This window comes from Equus asinus, chromosome 17 (assembly GCF_041296235.1).
Source record: "Equus asinus isolate D_3611 breed Donkey chromosome 17, EquAss-T2T_v2, whole genome shotgun sequence".
Taxonomy (NCBI): domain Eukaryota; kingdom Metazoa; phylum Chordata; class Mammalia; order Perissodactyla; family Equidae; genus Equus; species Equus asinus.
In genome coordinates, this window is record NC_091806.1 from 49,402,989 (window position 1) to 49,423,283 (window position 20,295).

Genomic DNA, 20,295 nt, shown 5'->3' on the forward strand with positions numbered 1-20,295 from the left:
AGCAGTTGCAAGCAAGTCCGATTTATTTCGGGGACAGGGTACACTTATATAGAAAAAATCACACGAGGTGGTCTAACTATTGTCGTCATGGGAACAATAGATGAGGGCAGTGCGTGACTAAAGGTAATAATCAAAGGTGGTTATCTACATCCACATGTGCAGCAGACATATGGATTGTTTAGGAAGAGGTTACATAGTTTCAGGGTCTTTATGAAGTTAGGAGGGCAGCGAGCATATAATTAACGGACTATAGACCCCACCTCCTTGGGGGCTGCTGTTTGTTCTTTGAGATATGTTTATTGCTCGTTCTGCCTGTTTTTACAAGGCTTCCAGGACTGAGGGAAGACGTTAATCAGTAATAGGCTTTAGAAAGGAGGACAAAAGATTCTGCTTAAAGAATTATGTTCCCTGGAGAAGTGCCTTGCACAATTCTCCTTCCATTGCCAGACCTTGTCACGATACAATGGCAGCTAGATTGGGGGAATGCTTTGCACACATGGGGACATCCCAGTGATTGAGATCAAGGAGTCGGTGGCTGCAGAAAGACAATCACCAAACTCTCCTGGCCTCGGTGCCTGGGAACAGGTTCCAGGGAAGGTGAACCTACCCAGCACAATAAGTGGTTTCCAGGAGAGAAGCTCACATCTCCTTGAAGTCCACTGAGGACCTGCCCATCTCTGCCACGCTGGCCAGAGGCAGCCCGCCTGGACTCCCCTGCCCTGGCAGAGCGGCACTCTTGGGTGTATGCGGAACTGACCTCCCCACGGGAAGCGTTATGTAGACTCTATTGAGACGACGTGCACAGCCCCAGCAAGGATTCAGGCAATTTCTGCCGGGGCCAGCACTGGGTGGGAAGCTCAGATCCTACCCATTCACGACACTGCTTAAAGGCATGCGCCTGTGCCAAAGGAGTGGACTCTAATTTGGGGTCTCTGCATGCTTAGCTAAAATATTTTCAGCAATCAATTTGTTTATAATATTTTCCAAACATGTACGTAACTGCATTTGATGGAGGGCAGCCATGAGTTTAAAAATGGAAGCTTCCCTGCCTAACTTGCTTCTCCACGTGATGAGCATCTCATGATGCACTTCAATCAAATTTCCTCGATTTTCGTAACGGCACCTCTCGATCTCGTTTCCTTCGAGTCCGATAAGCGTCATAAACATGTTCCATTTACTTGGTGTAACCTCCTGTCCGAAGATATAATAGGTCTGACTGGTGGCTGAAAAACAAAAAGGAAGCGTTTGTTTACATTTCTGGAAGGCACGTGGAGCACACACTGTAACTCTGCTCCCTGGGGGTGCTGTCCCAGAGGCGTCTCCTCCTCTCCCGAGGGCTGCACACCAGCTGGCACGCCCCGGCCCAGGACGTGGGAGGCGCTGTGCAACCCCAGCTGATCCCACAGAAGGGAGCAGGCGCAGAGGCCAGGAGACGGAGGTCAGTCCAGGGCCTGCGCAGCTCGGGTTCTGGTTGTGCCCGTGCCTCATTCATTACTGGAGCCAACGAGCCCAGCAGGAGGAAGCAAGGATCTGGGAGAGCCCGAAGCCCCGTGGGGATAAGGAATCCGCTGAGGGGCCCCCTGCCCTTCCTGTCTCCCTTGACACCGGGAGAGAGGCTGTAAGGGGGTCGGCCCTGAGAAGACCTCGCGGCATGAGCCAGGGGTGCCGCGCTCAGGATCTGAGACTGGGGCAAGTTTTGTAACCTCTCTGGGTTTCGGATTCTCTTGCTTTTAAACCTGTGAAATGGGGCAGTCTCACCGAGCTGCTGGTGAGGATGAGGTTATAGAAAGCAGCTGCTATGCAGCATGTGTTCAACAAATCCTGACTCTCGTACCACTAAAAACACAGCATCGGAGCCAACGAGGGACCCAACAATCGAGGGTGACGCAAGTATTCCTACCACTCACTCATGTTTTTTCTTAAAAACATGAACGTTTTATAAAATAACAGCAACATTCACTCTTTATGAACCCCACAAAACTTCTATTTGACAAACGTCTATTTTCTCTAATGTCATTAGTGAACGTGAAAAACTGAATTTCAAATCCACAGGGAAGGTCCTTATAGCCTCGAGGAGGCAGATATTCCCCAATCTCAGAAATAGAGACATGAGGCCTTGACGTTCACAGCAAACAAGATTTGAGCCTGAACAGTCAATATAAAAGAAGAACTCGGTTTACTTACCGTTAGAGGACATGTCCTTCAAAAAATACGTTTGTTCATATTCCTGCAGAGAGAAGAGAATAAAATTGTTCCAGGAGAAGAAATCTGTGTGGCCTCTTCGAGGAATTCTACTGCAACAGGACCAGAACCTGCTCTCTGGAAGGAGCAGCGGGGTGGGGGCCAGCGGCCCTCCGTGCACCTGAGGAGACCCAAGAGTGGGACGGCAAAGTCCGCCCACAGGGAAGTGCCCCCCTGTCCCACCCACAGGTGGCAGAGAGCTCACAGCCCACCTGTGTCCTCTGGGTCATGCTCCGCAGGACACTGCTGGGGCACGAGGACCACACTGTGTTGTCACGGCTGACCCTGCTTGGGTGGCCCGGCTGCTCTGAGCGTGCCCCCCGACTCTTTCCCAGACCCAGCCCTCGCTCCCTCCACCCTGGGCGGGGGGATGGCGGCGGCAGGAATCAGTAAAATGATGTCACCTGCGGGTGACCTGTTCTACTCGGGACAATACTAACGGAGAGGACACCTGTGCACAGAACGCACCGTGAAGCAATGTTAGTGACTTCCACGCAGTTTTCTGGTTCATGGAAACCTCAGTGCGGACCGGACTCCAGACACCCTGGACCGCCCGCCCTTGTAAGGAGCCGCTACTAGCGATGGCTCCCCACGCCCGGGCCTCCTGAGGACGAGCTGAGGCCTTCTCTTTAGTATCAAGCCACCTGCCCTGGGCGTAAGGCCCAGAACATGACTGCGAGGTTCAAGTCCCAGCTCTGCCTCTTGTCCCCGGCTGGCTCGGCGCCTGCCTCACCCTCCTTCTCCCGTAGCTGCTCAGCCGCAGACTAAGACGGGTTGTATGCTCATGGCACAGTCTGAGAGGGGCACCCAGGGCCCCCGCACCCTGCCTGACCGCCCAGTGCCTCTCACTGACATGGGCAGAGTCCTCACTTGTGCATTTCATCTTCTCGGACTCCTTGGAGAATCCGATGATCACAGACCACCTCCCTGAAATGCTGCCTAAGGGCACATGACCCACTCAGCCACAGTCTCCGAGAGCTCCACCTCCAGGCCAGAGTCAGGGGCCCAGGGGCCCACGACCTCTGGCACAGGGGCCCCATGATCTCCTCCCTGACACCCTTCCCCTCAGCTGCACATAACGTCCCATCTTCCCAAGGGGCCCTCCTCCCCAGGGCCACTTAGCAGGTGTCTGCTCATCTTGCCAAACCTTATTCAAGTTGTCACTGCCTCGGGACAGCACCCCTGAAGCCCCACAATGGAGGACAGAGACTGTCACTCTGTGCACAGCTGGACATGGCACCTGCTTCCATCCTGCACGGTCCACCCGGCGGACGTGTGTGCTCCCCACTCCCTCCCCGGTCCCTGCAACCCTGTCTTCTCCAGACGCCACGCCTGGCACACAGGAGCGGCTTAGCTGAGGTGTGCGGCGCTGACCCAAGAAATGAGCATGCACTCAGGAGGCTGCGGTCTAACACCGGCCTGTGGGCCTCCTCGACCCTGCCACATTCCAGACCCGGGAGCCGAGCAAGGACACTGAGCCTCGGCGTCCCCTTGGACAGCAGGTTGGGTTGGGGACTGTTAGGGATTGGTTTGTGTTCTCCACATGTGGAAGTCCTCACTCCCATACCTATAAATGTGGCCTCGTATGGAAACAGGGTCTTTGCAGATGGTAAAGACGAGGTCATTACGATGGCCCTAATCTGAATAGTGCCCTCATAGAAAGGGGAAATGTGAACACGGGCTCATACACAGGGAGAACATCATGGGAAGATGAGGGCCGACGTCGGGATGGCGCTCCTACAAGCCAAGGAGCCCACAGATTGCCAGAAACCACCCACGGCCAGGCGGGAGGCCGGGAGCAGACTGTCCGTCACAGCACTCAGGAGAAACCAGCCCTCCCACACCTTGATCTCGGACTCCCAGCCTCCAGAACTGGGGGACAATGAGTTCCTGCTGTTTCAGCCGCCATGGCCGTGGCAGGAACTTTGTGGAGGCCGCCCCAGGACACTCATACAAGAATGTGAGAGGAGCACGCGTGTTAGCACTGAACACAGGGCCCTGCATACAGTAAGCGCTCAATAAACGTAGGCTTTGTTATTGTTCAGAGCCACCCAGATGTCTCACTCACCTGCTCCAGACTACTGAGGGAGCGGTGCTGTTCCGCCAGGCCCTTGGGCCCATGGGCGCCGGGGACACAAATTGCTGGCACCCGCAATTTGATGCTTTTCTCGGGGTCCTCAGAAGGCCCTGGGCAGCTCCCGGCCCCGGGGTCCAAAGCCAAACTTTCTTCCTCCAACTCCCGCTCTGTCTCCACACCAGCGGCTGATGGGTCCTGCTCAGGGTCCGGGGGTAGTAATGCGTCGTCAGACTGGCTGCGTGCAGGTGGCTAGAAGACAAAGTCATTTCTTTTGGTGCCAGGAGCCTGCAGGATGGGCCGTTCCCAAGCCACTTTTAGAGAAAGAAATGCCAACAGTCTGATAGGTAAGCCAGAGCTGTGCCATTTGAGAGAATACTGCATGGGGTCAGGTCCCACTCTGCCACCCACTCCCCAGGGGATCCCAACACAAGACTCTTGTGGGTTGAACGGTGGCCCCCAAAGAGAGATGCCCACGTCCTAACTCTGGGACCTGTGAACGGAACCTCCCTTGGAAATAGGGTTTTTGCAGGCGAGGTCATACTGGATTAGAGAGGGCCCTAAATCCAATGACTAGTGTCCTTATAAGGATACTGATTAAGCTACACAGACACATGGGGAGAGCACCCCGTGAAGACGGGGTCAGAGACTCGGGCGAGCGTCTACAAGCCAAAGAATGCTGAGGATCGCTGGCAACCAAGGAGAGAGGCGGGGCAGAGCCCCCTGCCCACCGCGAGCCTCAGGGAGCCAACCCCACCGACACCTTGATTTCGGACGTTGGGCCTCCAGAACTGGCAGACAGTAAGTTCCTTACTGTTTCAAGCCACCCGGTTGGTGATAATTTGTTTGGATAGCTCTAGGAAACCAAGACAAAGCCCTTTGCCCCTGTGTGCCTCAGTTTCCACTCAGTGGTCTAGACCAGCGGAATTTAAATCTTCTTTCAGCATAGACATTCTAGGGCTCTGACAAGGTGGAGGCAGACAGCACCGCACAGCAGGCTGCACACCAGGTGGGAAGGCCTGGGGCTGCCTTGCGCCCGCCCCTGGGATGTCTCCTGAGGCCCCACTGCCTTCAAGGACTGAAGCTACCATTAGGCGAAGCCCTGGGTGATACTTACAGGGCTGCCGGGCTCCTCCGATTCACCTGAAAACAAAGAAGACAGAAATGAAAATAACTGATACTCAACAGGACAATGACTTCCACGGGGGAGACGAAATGCCTTGAATTCACAAAAAAGAGGACTTACGTTTCAAGCAACCGACCACCCACCGGCGAATCTGGACACCTGGAAGACACAGGAGGTGAGGTGACATGGAGCGCTCGCCAGTCCCCGGGGCCCGGCTGGAGCCCTCCTCCCTCGAGGAACTGCCCCTGGCTGAAGTCTCCCCACCCTCCTGGCGGAGTGCACCCCGGACAGCCAGTCTGCAGCTGGCTGGAATCTCAGCTGACCCGAGATTCGGGGCGTTAAGGCCCATGGCTCAGGGAGCGCAGCGCACGGCTCCCCGCCCCAGCGCGCCGAGCTCAGGCGCCCGAGCGGCCCCTTGAGTTACAAAGTGCGCATAGCTGTGTTTTAAATGAAAACCTGTCAAGAACCTTGTTCCACCAGGGCCCACTTCTGAGCTCCTGACACAGTGGCTGATCTAGTTTTCTCCAGGATTCATCTAACTCTAAGTTACCTTTTTTCCGGTAAACGACAATGATGACGATGAGGAGGAGGACAACCACCACCGCCACCGCAATGAAGGGCTCACTCGAGTTTCCGTTTCCTGGAAGGAGGCAAAGGAGAGGATGCTGTAGCAGGGCTCAGCACGCCTTCCTCATCCTACTGAGCAGAAAGAAAGTCTCTGCTCCTGGGAGCGACGGCAGTGGTCGTGACTCCCCAGGCCCCAAAGTGCTCTCCCGCTGATCACTGAGTAGTGACGACACAGCCACAGGGCCCGCAGAGCCTAAACGAGTTACCTTCGTGGCAAAGGTGTGCCGACCCACCTTGAAGAGATGGAATCAGCCTCTCATCTGGCTCCTGGTTAGTTTCTACGGCACAAACTGTATCCCGTGTGGCACTGCAGGGCTGAAGGACTGAACCTTGACACCTGAAAAGAAAGAGAGAAGAAACTCTGGGGGCCGGCCTGGCGGCATAGTGGTTAGGTTCGTGCACTCCACTTTGGTGGTCTGGGGTTCACCAGTTCGGATCCTGGCGCTACACTGCTCATCAAGCCATGCTGTGGCGGCATCACATAGAGGAACTAGAAGGACTTACAACTAGGATGGACAACTATGTACTGGGGCTTTGGGGAGGAAAAACAAAAGAGAGAGGAAGGCTGGCAACAGATGTTACCTCAGGGCCAATCTTCCTCGCCAAAAAAAAAAAAGAAAAAGTACGAAAGAAAGAAATTGAACATTGCTTCCCCCACCCATTGGGCCCAAGGCATCCTTCTCATACCCACAGGCAAGGGGTTAGAAGGGACCAGCCCCAGCTCCCAGGATGGCCCACCAGGCTGCCGGCAATCAGTGTCTGCCATTTCCCTGGCAATGTGGCCCAAATTGGTTCAGTGAGAGTAAAGCTTGGGAATTCTCTGTGATATATGCAGGAACAGCAGCCCACCCTCTCTGTTCCTGGATAGAGCTGTGTGCGGCTCTGAGGAATGCACCAGTCGTAGCTGTATCTCTACCAAGAGGGAAGCGAGCCCAAAGAGGAAGCCCATGGAGAAGGGGACAGGCAAGCAAGAGCAGAGAAGCCAGAGGCCTGATCAAACCAGACCTGAAGGCAGTCCTGACTTGGGATCTGTCACTATACATGCCAGCGGTTCGGCACAGTCCGAGTGGTATTTAAGAATCCACGTGTGCCTCACAAATGTGAGCTATTTTGCACGTGGCTTTACCACTGCAAACGTCTCCCCAAAAAGTCCTCCCGAAACCCAACCCACCCGGGACCTCAGAAGGAAACCTTATGAGGAAACAGGGTCTTCGTAGATATCATTGAGAGAGGTCATACTGCATTAGGGTGGGCTGTAATCCACGACTGCTCTCCCAAGAGGGAAATCTGCACGCAGATAGAGAGAAAGCCCCGCGAAGATGCAGCGACACGAACACGCAGGGGAGAACCCCGTGAAGGCAGAAGCAGAGGCCGCCACAGTGAGTCCACAGCGGAGGAGCGCTGGCAGCACCCAGAGCTGGAAGAGACGAGGAAGGAGCCTCCCCAGATCCTGCAGAGGGAGGGCGCCCTGCCGACACCGCCATTCGGACTGCTTGTCTCTGGAACTGTGAACGAACACATTTCTGCTGTTTGTTTTAAAGCCCCTAGTGTGGCGCCTTCTTCTAGCAGCGCCAGGACGCTACTGCCGTCCTCTCTGCCCAGTGCCGCCCCCTCACCCCCACTCCTCACCGACAGCTCACCGCATACGTGTCCTGACCCTCTGTCTGCACCCCTGCTGGGGGCTGGGGGCCTGCAATGCCACCTGCCAGACGTAGTGGGGCTCAGAACCATTTGTGAGTGAATGAATGAATGAATGAACGAACGAGCACTGACTCAAGGCCGGCCACCAGGGGGAAACATCCAGGCGATGTCACATTTAATCTGCAGGGCACCTGTATGTGGTAAGTGCTACCACTGGCCCTATTTTACAGATGGGGAAACTGAGGCTCAGGGAGGGGGGGGCAGATAACTAAATGACCCAAAACCAAGATGACGGTCAATGGAGGAGTGGGGTCCCATCCCAGGCCTGTCTGGTCTGCCTGTGCCCCCGAGGCCCGAACCTTGTGCAGCGGAAACACTTCTCAGCGCAGTCCGGGGAGTCGCAGTAGAAGCTGCCCTGCTGGCACTGGCACTGCCGGTCGCTGACCCGTGAGCAGTTCGTCACCACCTCCTGATCTGCGAGAGGGAGGGCTGAGGGTCAGTCACCCGGGGCCACGTCCAGCTGCTGGGTGGCAGCCACAGAATCTGCACTCAGCCTCCCTTCTCAAACAGAGACGGCCTGGAGGGAACAGCCAGACCATGTCCCCCGCCAACAGGGTGTCCACGGAGAGGCTGGTGGGTGACCCCAAGACCTGGGGGCTTCGCAGAGACCAGTGGCTACCCCTGAAATGTGGGGTGGGGGCCAGATGCAACCCCTCCGACATATCCCCCTATTTTTCTCTTGCCCACAAAGGACTCCCCTCCTGCGTGCTCGTGCGAGGAACACGTCAGAGCGAGCAGTGGACAGCAGAGAAGCCCTGACCCCCGGCCGCCAGCGACGCCTCTGCGGTCACGCCGACGCCGCCCTGCCAGAGCGCTCGTCCACACCCGCCAGACAGGCGCAGGGCGAGACCCGCCGAACGTCGGGCGCTGAATCTGCGCTGGGGCGAACAGCTTCCCAAAGGGGGGCGTGCTTAAGAAGGCCTGTGCCGACCCCCACATTTTCTCCTCTAACACCCTGAAAGAACTTGACGTGAGCTATAAATGAAAACAAAACGGGACCGCATCCCGAGCCTGACACCCAGCCCACCACCACGCGCCTGAGGCCCTGTCCCCAGACCCCCACTTCAGCCCTCTAATCCCATCACATTCTCGTCGTCCTTGAACCCGGTGTTTGACACGACACGGGCATCAGCGGGATCCTGCTGCGCACCCCAACCCGGGGCGGCTTCTGCTCACTTGGATTGTTTCAGCCCATTCTCGGGGCGGGCACTAAGCACAGCGTGAATTCCCACGATCGTTTACACCCACTGCGCTGTCGACCGGCGGTTGGGGTGCTTCTGCTTTCACGTTATTACAAACTCTTCCCCATCTCGCTCGGCACACACGGCAAGAGCTTGTCCAGGTCTAGACGGAGACGTGGAGCGGCTGGGCCCCGCCTGGGGCACATTTTCAACTTCAGTAGCTATGCGAAAATTGTTTCCGAAAGTGGCTGTACCCATTTCCCACTTCTTCCATTAGTTTTTGAGTTCTCATTGTTCCATGTCCCCATGAACACTTGGCATCAACATTTTAAATCTGTCAGTCTAGTAGATAAAAAATAGAGTCCCTTTTTATTTACTCCAGGCCTTTTTCTATGCTTCCTGATCATTTCTCTTTCATCTTCCCTGTAATGTCCTTGTCTCTTCCCACTTAATTTTTTTTTCAATCCGGGCCAGCTTGGGTGACCTAGTGGTTAAGTTCAGCGAGCTCTGCTTCAGCAGCCTGGGTTCAGTTCCCGGGTGGGGACCCACACCACTCGTCTATCAGTGGCCATGCTGTTGTGGAGGCTCACAAGCAAAAAGAAGATTTGCAACAGATGTTAGCTCTGGGTGAATCTTCCTCAGGAAGAAAAAAAAAAATTTCAAACCTTATTGATTTATACGCAAGCTTTTTTTGTTCTGGATACTAATTTTGCATGAGTTGTATGTATCATAAATATATTCTCCCAATTCACGGCTTCACTTTTCCAATTTGGGTGTCTTTTGATGAACAGAACTCTGTCATTTTAATGTAGTCACATTTATCAATCTTTTATGTTTTTCTTTTAACAAACATCTTTTCACTGTCCTAAAGTCATAAATACTCTTTCTTTTTTTCTTTTTTGAGGAAATGAGCCCTGAGCTAACTGCTGCCAATCCTCCTCTTTTTGCTGAGGAAGACTGGCCCTGAGCTAACATGTGTGCCCATCTTCCTGTACTTTATATGTGGGATGCCTAGCACAGCATGGCTTGCCAAGCAGGTGCCATGTCCGCACCTGGGATCCGAACTGGCAAACCCTGGGCCGCTAACGCGGAACGTGTGCACTTAACTGGTATACCACCTGGCCGGCCCCATATCTTTTCTTCTTAAAGTTTTACTTTTCACCTATGGATTTTGATGCACCAGGAATTGATTTTTGTGGCTGGCGAGAGGTAGGGACAGTAGAAACTTGTGTCCTGCAGGGGATCTCTTCCTACGTGGACAATTCGTGATCTGTCCTAGCATCGTTTGAGGGTCCCACCTTCCTCCTGTGAAGGGACAGGTCACAGCACCACACCGCACTCCACATCCACAGGGCTGTTTCCACGGGTCCCATGGTCTACCCCTACGGGAACACCACGCTGTCTGTAACTGTCTCCATACAGTCCTGCCACCTGGGACAGCCAGCATGCCATCTTCTCTGCGTTCTCCAGGAGTCTTTTGGGAGTTGTCAGCTTATCAGGTTTCGTGCAAAGTCCTGTAGGGACTTTCTTCTAATACAAGTTGTCTGTATCGCAGGTGGACAGCATGACGAGTGGACGGTCCCGTGGGGAATTTCACAGGGAACGCACTGATCGGAGAATCATTCCACGCAGGACTGACATCGTACTCACGATCATCTTGTCTCGCTCTGCATGTTTAGAGTTTCTTAAATGCTGCTTGTTCACATAAATGTTCACACATCCTTTGCTACATTTAGTCCAAAGTATCTTATATTTTTGGTTTTTGTTAATACAAATGGCATATTTTTTTAAAGTTACAAACAAGTTTGGGAATATAGAGAGATTTAGATGAACTTCCGTATATTATTCTGGTACGTGGCAACTCTGAGAGCCTGCGCCCACGGAGATGGACCCTTTCACCATCTACACGGTTCATCGTATAAAACACACCGCGGCTGAGGGCTACGGTGGCAGCTCAGTTGCTGTGTCATCTGTCATCATGCCCTTTGGGGCGATTTCTACAAGCCGGTCGAAGGGCCCCTATTTGAAAACCAAAGGACTCCCGGAGCCTGACTGTAGTCCACTTACCCTCCCGGCACTGGGCACACGGCAGGCAGCTGGTCATCCCCGTGGGGTGGGCAGTGAAGGTTCCAGGCTCACATTCCCTGCACTGCCCTTTGCTGTGGTTCACCGTGCAGTGCTCACTGACGTAGGATCCTGCGGGAGCGGGGGGCACGGAGGGGAGGTGAGGGCCCAGGGCAGTCCTGCTCCAGCACAGACCTGATCTGGGCCCTGAGGCCTCTGCTCGAGGAGGCCCAGAGGTGCCTGGGCGCTGGGCCCTCTGCACAGTACCCACCCTCGACTCCTATCTCCTCAGAACACTCTGGGACTGGTAGTGGGCTGCGCGTCCCAGGAACTGGGGACCTGAATCGCCCCTCGGCTTTGATGGGTGTCCTGCAGCATGTGTAAGCGGACTGTTTTGAGCACTGATGCTGGACCCGTCTGAGAGCCTGCGAACACCTCCATCCCCCCTCCACCCAGGCTCCTGACAACCTGCGCAGACTCAGCAGCTCACGGCCCCATCCACAGAGGCAGCTGACCCAGTCCTAGGGACACCCTCCTGGCCCAGCGCTCGCCTCATGCAAAGACTGGAGCTGAGCCAAATCATGGCCTCCCTGGGAAGAGGCCATAACAGCACCCACTCTGCCCGTGTGCCGGGAGTCCACGCATTTCACGTGGGGCCAACGGTGTTCACTCTTTCCCAAATGTGGTGCGTGCACGTGCATATAGGCGTGCGTGTGCATGTAGTTTATGTACGGTTATGTGTGCTCCCTGAAGCGGCAGCCCCATGGAAGCACAGGTTCACGGACAAAATGAGGCATGCGTGTGACTGGGGGGTACGGATGGCGATGGGTGTAGGGACGGAGTGGGCCTTTTCAAAGAGGAGACCCATGAGGTCATTTCATTGCTACTGTGTGCACACCTGTCCACGTGTGCAGATGGGGTGTGGGGGTTTGGGTGGCGGGCCCCTGACCAGGTTCCCCCTGAAGGCCCAGGTGCTGTGGCCATGACTGGCCATGAGGAGCTGAGGACTGGGGGGTCGGGGGAGCAGGCCCTGAGAGCTGCGGCTCATCGTTGGCTTCACGGGGGAATTCCGATTTCACAGCTTCCTTGTGAGGAGGGATAAACCTCCAGGGATCAGCTGTGGGCGAGGAAGTGGCCGTGGCCTCTCTGTGGGGAGCTTCCCTTCCCCAGGAGTCCACCACCACCCCCGACGGGAGGGCAGGTGGGAGTGTCCAGCCTGGGCCTGCACCCCCACTTCCGTCCTCCAAGCCCTGCAGAACTCACTCACCCACCTCAGAACAAGCACACAAACCCCTCTGCTCCAACGACAGCCCCAAAGAGGGGAGCAGGGTGGCCTGGGCAGGTAAACAGCGGTGAGTGGCTGCCCAGGGGAGGCCCACGTACCCCGAGCCAGCCAGGCTCTCCCCACACAGGGCGGCCTCCAGCTCTGCTCAAAGGACCTGCAGCCTCCCTCCCCTCAGGACAGGAGGTCTGCCTCCGAAGGTTCTGGAAGACATCCAGGGGCTTACCAGCTGGGCAGAGTTTGCAGCACAGGTGGAGACCCTCAGCCTCATACTCATCCGGGCCGCACTCGGTCACACTGGGTGCTGTGGTCACCTTCAATCACAAAGGGGAGACTGGCGTTACCAAGAGATGCCTCTGCTCCCAAGGGAAGCGTCCACGTCCTCGACACGCCGCCCGCCACGTGGGAGCACTGCTCTGCTCGCGGGGGTGCGCTTCATTGGAGCAGTGCACACTGGGACCCTTTTCTTAGATAAGTCTTTGTGGTATCAAACTTCTTTTATTTTTTGAAGGATGTTGTGGGGTTTTTTAAATTGGGCTAAAATTCACGTAACTTAAAAGTAATCATTTGAAAGTGTACAATACAGCGGGATTTAGTGCATTCACACTGTTGTGCCACTATCTGGTCTATTTTGGTAACTTTCTAAGTCTGAAGTTATTTCAAAATGAAACTTTAAAAATTAAAAACTTATAAAAAAAAAAATCTCAGACCAGAGAAATGCAGCTTTTGTCTCGGGAACTCTGCCCGGTCAAGATAACGGAGGCTGTGTCCTCCATCCAGGCAAGGCTCACCGTCACAGCCCACTGCCGGTCCCCGGCAAGCGGGAAACACTACAGGAAGTCGTGTCCTCTCCTCTGGCCACGCAGGGCCTGGCCCTCCCCGGCAGGGCTGCCCACCTCAACGCCACATCAAGCCTTCTCTGCCCAGCGCCTCCCATCCTGCCACCGCTCCTCCTGCTGAAAACACCCTGCTCCGCCTCCTCACCGCGACCAAGAGCGAGTTTGGGAGGGTCAGCGGCTGTTTCGGCTGCACCAGGGTTGGCTGCCCCCTAGTGTGTGCCCTCCATTCCTGCATCCCCTGACCTCTCAGGCCCAGGACGAGGCAAAATGGAAGGGCTCCCAAAACACTCAGCAATGAAGAGAAATACTATTTCATGCAATATTTTAAAAAATCAGATCGGCAAACGGCTGCCGGCCTTTGTACATAAAGTTTTTTTTGAACCAGAGTTGGGATACCAGGATGCGAAGCAGCTGAGCGGGGTCAGGGTCGCATTCTGTCTCTATTTAAAATGATTTGATTTTTTTGCATGATTTGTTCATGTTTTAAAAACGCCGCATCAAACGAAACCACATCACTCATCTGTCAATAGCCTTTGCCGTGGTGGCGGCTCACACAGAAAAACTAAAAGGACCAACAACTGCACACAACTACGTTCTGGGGCTTTGGCGGGAGAAAAACGAAAAGAAATTTAAAAAAAAATAAAAGACTGTCAACAGATGTTAGCTTAGGAGAAATCTTCCCCTGAAGAAAAAAAGGAGGCCAGTCCCAGGGCTGAGTGGTTAAGTGTGTGCGCTCCGCTTCGGCGGCCCAGGGTTTCACCAGTTTGGATCCTGGGCACGGACCTAGCACTGCTCATCAAGCCATGCGGAGGCAGCGTCCCACACAGCAGGACTAGAACCTTCAACTGGAATAGACAACTATGTACTGGGGGACTTTGTGGAGAAGAAGGAAAAAAAACCTTGGCACAGATGTTAGTTCAGGGCCAATCTTGGGAAAAAAAATACTACATCAAAATATCTATCCTGTTTTCTGAGTGTTTTTGATGCCCCTGTAAGTTTCACACCTGACACGTGTACCTCACTCACACCTTCCTCTGGCCCCTCCCTTGCAGATGACCGAGGGGTTCCCATTTTCCTGGCCATGGGCCACCTCCCACTGGCAATGTCCCTACCCCCTGGGGCTTGCCTTGGCCACGGGTCCCTCTCCTCACTCCAGTATTCCCCGTCCCCCTCTGCTGTCCCCCTGGCTCCTTCTACCAACTCCTCAGGCTGAAAAATCCCCTCCAGTGCCTTCACTCCTGTCCCAGGAAACCCCTAAAGAATCGCCCACTGGGGGCCGGCACAGCGGCGCAGTGGTTAAGTGCGCACGTTTGTCTTCAGCAGCCCGGGTTCGCCGGTTCGGATCCTGGGTGCGGACATGGCACCGCTTGGCAAGCCATGCTGTGGTAGGCGTCCCACGGATAAAGTAGAGGAAGATAGGCATGGATGTTAGCTCAGGGCCAGTCTTCCTCAGGAAAAAGAGGAGGATGGGCAGCAGTGAGCTCAGGGTTAATCGTCCTCAAAAAAAAAAAAAAAAAAGAATCGCCCACTGGACACCCGACGCCCTGTGGGAACCACAACCAACACATTCGGGGACCCACAAAAGGCCTTAAACGAGCAGTACATGCCACCAACCTGAAGTGAGCCGTCTGCTTCCCTGGGCAACCCTTCCTCACAGGAAGGAGGGTGCTGGGAGAGCCTGCAGGAGGCTGAGAAAGACTTGGGAATGAACCGCAGTGCCCTGCTCTCCAAAACGCTCCTCGTTTCCGCCCAGCTGCATGGCCCCGCCCCCAACGCGCGCCGTCGCCACCCCCCCCAACACCCCCCCACCCCCGCCCCGGGCCCCTGCCTTACGCGAACCACGGATCCCTCACAGGCCAGACATCTCCCGGCGACCCGACCTCTCCCCGCGCGCCGGACTCTCCCCGCGCCCCGGCCTCCCATCGCGCCCCGGCCTCTCCTCCTCTCTCCCCGCGCCCCGGCCTCCCATCGGGCCCCGGCCTCTCCTCCTCTCTCCCCGCGCCCCGGACTCTCCTCCTCTCTCCCCGCACCCCGCGCCCTGGCCTCCCATCGGGCCCCGGCCTCTCCTCCTCTCTCCCCGCGCCCCGGACTCTCCTCCTCTCTCCCCGCACCCCGCGCCCTGGCCTCCCATCGGGCCCCGGCCTCTCCTCCTCTCTCCCCGCGCCCCGCGCCCCGGCCTCCCATCGGGCCCCGGCCTCTCCTCCTCTCTCCCCGCGCCCCGGACTCTCCTCCTCTCTTCCCGCACCCCGCGCCCCGGCCTCCCATCGGGCCCCGGCCTCTCCTCCTCTCTCCCCGCGCCCCGGACTCTCCTCCTCTCTCCCCGCGCCCCGGCCTCCCATCGGGCCCCGGCCTCTCCTCCTCTCTCCCCGCGCCCCGGACTCTCCTCCTCTCTCCCCGCGCCCCGCGCCCCGGCCTCCCATCGCGCCCCGGCCTCTCGTCCTCTCTCCCGGGCCCGGGTCCGCGGACCAGTAGCAGCCGCCCGTGCTGTAGCGGCCGGTCACCGCGACCAAGCCCCACTCACCCGTCCCAGAAGCGGCAGCAGGAGCAGCAGCCCGCACGGCGACATAACTCCGCCAACCAAGAAGACAAACGGCTGCCGGCGAGGGAGGAGCTGCCGCACGGTCGGGCCACGGCTCACGAATTTATAGGGCCGGGACGCCGGCTCCCCGCTTTCCATCCTACGCCGGCCCAGCGGGTAACTCCTCCAGCACGGGAACTGGAAGCCCCGTCCCCGCCCCGCGGGGAGGAGCATGCGCACACCCAGTTGGAAGCCCCGCCCCGCTCGCCCAGAGGAGGCTTCGAACAGCCGGCTGGAAGCCGCGCCGTCCCCGCCCGCCAGGGGAGCATGCGCACAGCCAGCGGCAAGCCCCGCCCCGCCGAGCGTGCGCACATCGGCGGCAAGCCCCGCCCCCGCCCCGCCTCTCCACAGGCGGGTGGAGCGACTCGTGGTGACGCGAGCGAGGGGAGCAGGTGGGCGGTGCCCCTGAGCTCCTCAATTCCTGAAAGTGATGTGTAATTGGCTAAAATAAATCGTCCTCAGAGCTGAAGGAACCACACACGCCAACAGGGGAGCCCTGTGTTAGCTTGCTGAGCTTCCCCAATGAAGTATCGCAGACCCAGTGGTTTAAAGAACAGAAAGTTCTCGTCTCACAGTCCTGGGGCTGCAGGTCCGAGCCCAGGGGCGGGCACGGCGGGCTCCTTCGGAGGGCTGGGAGGGAGAACCTGTTCCCCGTCTCCCCCCACTCCCCGGCTTCTGGTGGGTGCCAGCGAACTTCCTTTGCTTCCTTGGCTTGCAGAAGCGTCGCCCCATCTCTCCCTCCATCTCCACGTGTTCTCCCGCTGTGCGTGTCGGTGTCCAAAATTCCCCTTTTTATAAGGACACCGGTCACATTGGATTAGGGTCCACCCTAGTCCGTTAGGACCTTGTCTTTAAATACATCTGCAAATAGGATAATTACATCCTATTTCCAAATGAGGCCACCTTGTGAGGTATGGGGGTTAGGACCTCAACATATACATTTGGGGGGGCGCACAATTCATCCCATAACGTGAGATGTCTGGTCCAGAGTCATCTAATGACACTACTGGAAGTAGCTACGACAGCAGGGGAGGAAGGTAAGAATGAACGAGCCCTGAAGGAGCATCCTGTTCTTTAGTCAAACAAGTTCCCAACTGCCTGCCGCGGGCTGCTCTGAGAGCTTTGCATGTGTCGTCTGAATCCTCCACGTTGAGGGCTGTTGGTTAAACTGTCAAAGAACTAATGCCTGAAGTCGCCATGCAGTGTAGACGTTTGTGCAGTTGCTGGGGACTCAGGAGGTGAAACAGGAGGATAAAGAAAGGGATTCAGGAGGAGGAGCTCCTGGTGTTGGCCAGGCTGGAGCTGAGAGTCAGCCCCTGCTGCTCCTCCGAATCACAGATCCGTCCCCTGGGGGGCAGATAGTGCTTCCACAATGACAGGTCTTTGATGGTGCTGGTTTCCCAAGGAGTGGATTATGAGGATCCTGGTAGGACCCGCTGTGGCAAAGCTGTTTCTCGTTCCACTCGAGATCCAAAAGGATTGAAAGCAGGATCCTGAAGAGATGGTTGCACACCCATGTTCCTAGCAGCATTATTCACAAGAGCTAAAAGGTAGAAGGAACCCAAGTGTCCATCAGCAGATGAATGGATACACAAACTGTGGTCTATGCCTGTGATGGAATATAAGTCAGCCTTAAAAAGAAAGGAAATTCTGATACTTGCTACCACTTGTAGATGAACCTGGAGGGTGTTATGCTAAGTGAAATAAGCCTGACACAAAAGAACAAATATTGTGTGGTCCCGCTTCTATGCAGTCCCTAGGGCAGTCAAAGTCACACACAGAAAGTAGGACGGTGGGTGCCAGGGACAGAGGGGGTGGGGGGATGGAGAGTTAGTGTTTAATGGGGACAGAGTTTCTGTTGGGTGAGATGGAAAGTTCTGGAAATGGATGGTGGTGATGGTTGCACAATACTGTTAATACACTTAATGCCACTGAGCTGTAAACACTTAAAGATGGTTAAGATGGAAAATTTTATGTGATGTGTATTTTACCAAAATGAAAAACCATAAAGAAAGAAATGCGCAAACAAACCACTGTGGCAGTATGGTATTCAGCTCTTCCGTTTTCACCACCCATCCTTGAGGGACAGAAGGGAGACAAACTGGCCTCCCTGTAGTGTCAGTTTCAGGAGTCAGGTCGGCCTGGCTCGCCAGGGTCACTCAGTAGGTGCTTGCTGGATGCTGGTCATTATGCCGTTGGTGCCACTCAGAGGCTGAGAAGAGAGCTTTCACTAAGGCGTAAGTCAGCTTTCCCTTTGTCCAAATAAATGTTTTCTTCCTGGCATGCGCATTCAACTACACACATACATTCACTTATGCTTTCGCAAGACTCAGACCACTGGCTGACTCACTCAGGTGAATCAGCTGCGTCCTCCGGGCATCTCACTACTGAATTCAATCGTCACCCAGTTCCCGTTGGGTTTCTCTCTCCTCTCCTCTTTCTGAAGAATACAAGAGTACTGCTCCCCAGCTGCTTCAAAGGCCAGACATCAGCCAGCGCAGTCAGGCAAGAAGGAAAGAACAGGTGTCCAAATTAGAAAGGGGGAAGTAAAATCTCTGTTTGCGGATGACATTATCTTACACGGACAAAACCCCAGAGATGCCACCAAATGAACAACCTCCTGTTGGAACTAATAAACGAAATGAGGCCCGAAGCCTGATCCCGAAGAATCTCTTCTCAGACCCCATGATCGCAGAGGCAGCTTGACAGCGGCTCCCAGGCACCATTCGTGGCAGCGTTTCCTAGAGCTCTTAATCGAGGGGCCATCACACCCTGAAACGAAGCCTCCGGCGCAGCCCACTGAGGAGGCGTCCTGGCGGGGACCCGCGGATGGACTTGCCCTCCTGCCCGGGCCAGGCGCCTGCAGGAGTGCGCCGGGGCGCCCAGGTGGGTCACTGGACAGACGCAGGCAGGTCACGACTGGGGGCACAGAGGGAGCGGGGAGTGGGTCGGGATCAGCCCCAGGCAGAGTGACTCACCCAGGGCCACTCAGGGCAGGGGTGCCGCCTCTCCAGGAGGCCGCTGCACCGTGCCCCAAGAGCACGCTGCTGCCTTTAAGGATCAAAGCCAGCTGTAAGCAATGAAAGCATTGCTCATCCTGAAGAAGTACCCCCTCTCCCCCCTGTGCCGGTTTCAGGGGACGACTCCTTGTGGAGGCAGACAAAATCAGAGTGATTCTGATGTTTCTCACTCTGAAAGTCAGATTTTGGTCGACTGGAACTCAGCTCCGGATGTGTGTAACCGCGGTAGCAACCGCGGTTTTTCAGTTCCAGTGCAGAAAATGTTAGCGCTCATTCCATCCAGGTAAAACGAAGGGTCAAACGGAAGCTTCAGATTTGACAAAACAATTTTCCCAACTCTTGGGGGGAAAAGAAAATCTTAAAAAACTCCTTCAAACTCAATCTTATTGCCCTCCAATAGAAGAATTTGGATTCTCTTGGTTTTGACATTTTCTGATAAGTCTTAGAAAAGATGTGTTGGTGCATTGGGTTAGAGATACTTAAGAAAAAGTCCTAGATATAGAATGGAAGTCAATAAAAATTAGATCTATCAAAAATGAAAACACATATTCACGCAAAAACTTGTACCCAAATGTCAACAGCATCTTTACTCACAATAGTCAAAAAGTGGATACAGCCCAAATGTCTATCACCTGACAAATGGGTAAATAAAATGTGGTATATATACACTATAAATGCAACAAAAAGGAGTGAAGCACGGATCCACTACCGTGTGGGTAAACCACAAAAACCTCATTCTAAGTGAAAGAATCCAGACACAAAAGGCCACCTTTTTTAATTGTATGGTTCCATCTATGTGAAATGTCCAGAATAGGCAAATCCATACAGACGAAAAGTGGATTGGTGTTTTCCAGGAGCCAGGAGTGAGTGATGGGGGGAGCGGATTGGAGGAATGAGGAGTGACAGCTTCATGGGTGTGTGGTTTCTTTCTGGGCGGTGATGATAATGTTTTGAAACTAGATAGTGGCGACGGTGGCACAACATTGTGAGTGAACTAAAAGCCACTGAATCATTCACAGCTTAAATCGGTTGTGGGAGGAAGCTGTTTCTGCAGGAAACCACTGGAACCAAGGGCCTCCCCCCCAGTGGAGAGAGGGGCCCTCAGGACACAGCTGCAGCATGGCGCAGCGCCCGGTGCATGGTACTGCCTCAGCACCAGGCACCTGCCACAGGGCGTGTCTTGAACCACATCAGGCCAGGGCAGCCAGGGAGGTCTTTTCCAGGAAAAGAATTCAGCCTCAGGAAGCTCCCATCCCGTCTGAAGGCCCAGATCGAGAGAAAGAGGCGGGAGGAGTGGATCAGCTCAGGGACGCTGGGGACGCCTGTGAGGTGATGAGGGACGGTGGGGCCCAGCGCGCAGCGATGCGGGTCCCATGGGGATGTGTGCAACGCGGTGAGGGACGTTGGGGACGAGTGCAATGTGGTGAGGGACAATGGGGACGAGTGCGACGCGATGAGGGACGATGGGGACGGGGAGATGCAGGGAGTCTGTGGAGGAGGATGCGGAAGGAGCGCCAGGCGGTGAGGCGATGGGGGACGATGGGGACCAGTTAGATGCGATC

At 55.4% G+C, this 20,295-nt stretch overlaps 1 protein-coding gene across 1 annotated transcript; it reads right to left on the reverse strand.

Moving 5' to 3' along the window:
• On the reverse strand, positions 1 to 15,963 carry LOC106826120 (tumor necrosis factor receptor superfamily member 1A-like). Its single transcript, XM_044749997.2, has 11 exons — positions 15,657 to 15,963; positions 12,523 to 12,610; positions 11,018 to 11,146; positions 8,069 to 8,183; positions 6,302 to 6,405; positions 5,992 to 6,081; positions 5,562 to 5,600; positions 5,433 to 5,458; positions 4,310 to 4,567; positions 2,185 to 2,227; positions 1 to 1,223 (listed from the first exon to the last, which is right to left on the reverse strand). Exons 1-11 carry the CDS (start codon positions 15,885 to 15,887, stop codon positions 919 to 921), a joined length of 1,428 nt encoding a protein of 475 aa, XP_044605932.2. The 5' UTR covers positions 15,888 to 15,963; the 3' UTR covers positions 1 to 918.
• Positions 15,964 to 20,295: the final 4,332 nt, after the last annotated feature.

Bases quoted from the DNA above. Each gene is read 5' to 3' on its own strand.
- LOC106826120 (XM_044749997.2), bottom strand. From the start codon at position 15,887: ATGCTCCTCCCCGCGGGGCGGGGACGGGGCTTCCAGTTCCCGTGCTGG. The intron at 11,147-12,522 runs GTAAGCCCCTGG...CCGCTCCCGCAG, and splicing joins CTGCAAACTCTGCCCAGCTG to GATCCTACGTCAGTGAGCAC. The intron at 2,228-4,309 runs GTGAGTGAGACA...TTCTCTCTGCAG, and splicing joins CCCTCAGTAGTCTGGAGCAG to GAATATGAACAAACGTATTT.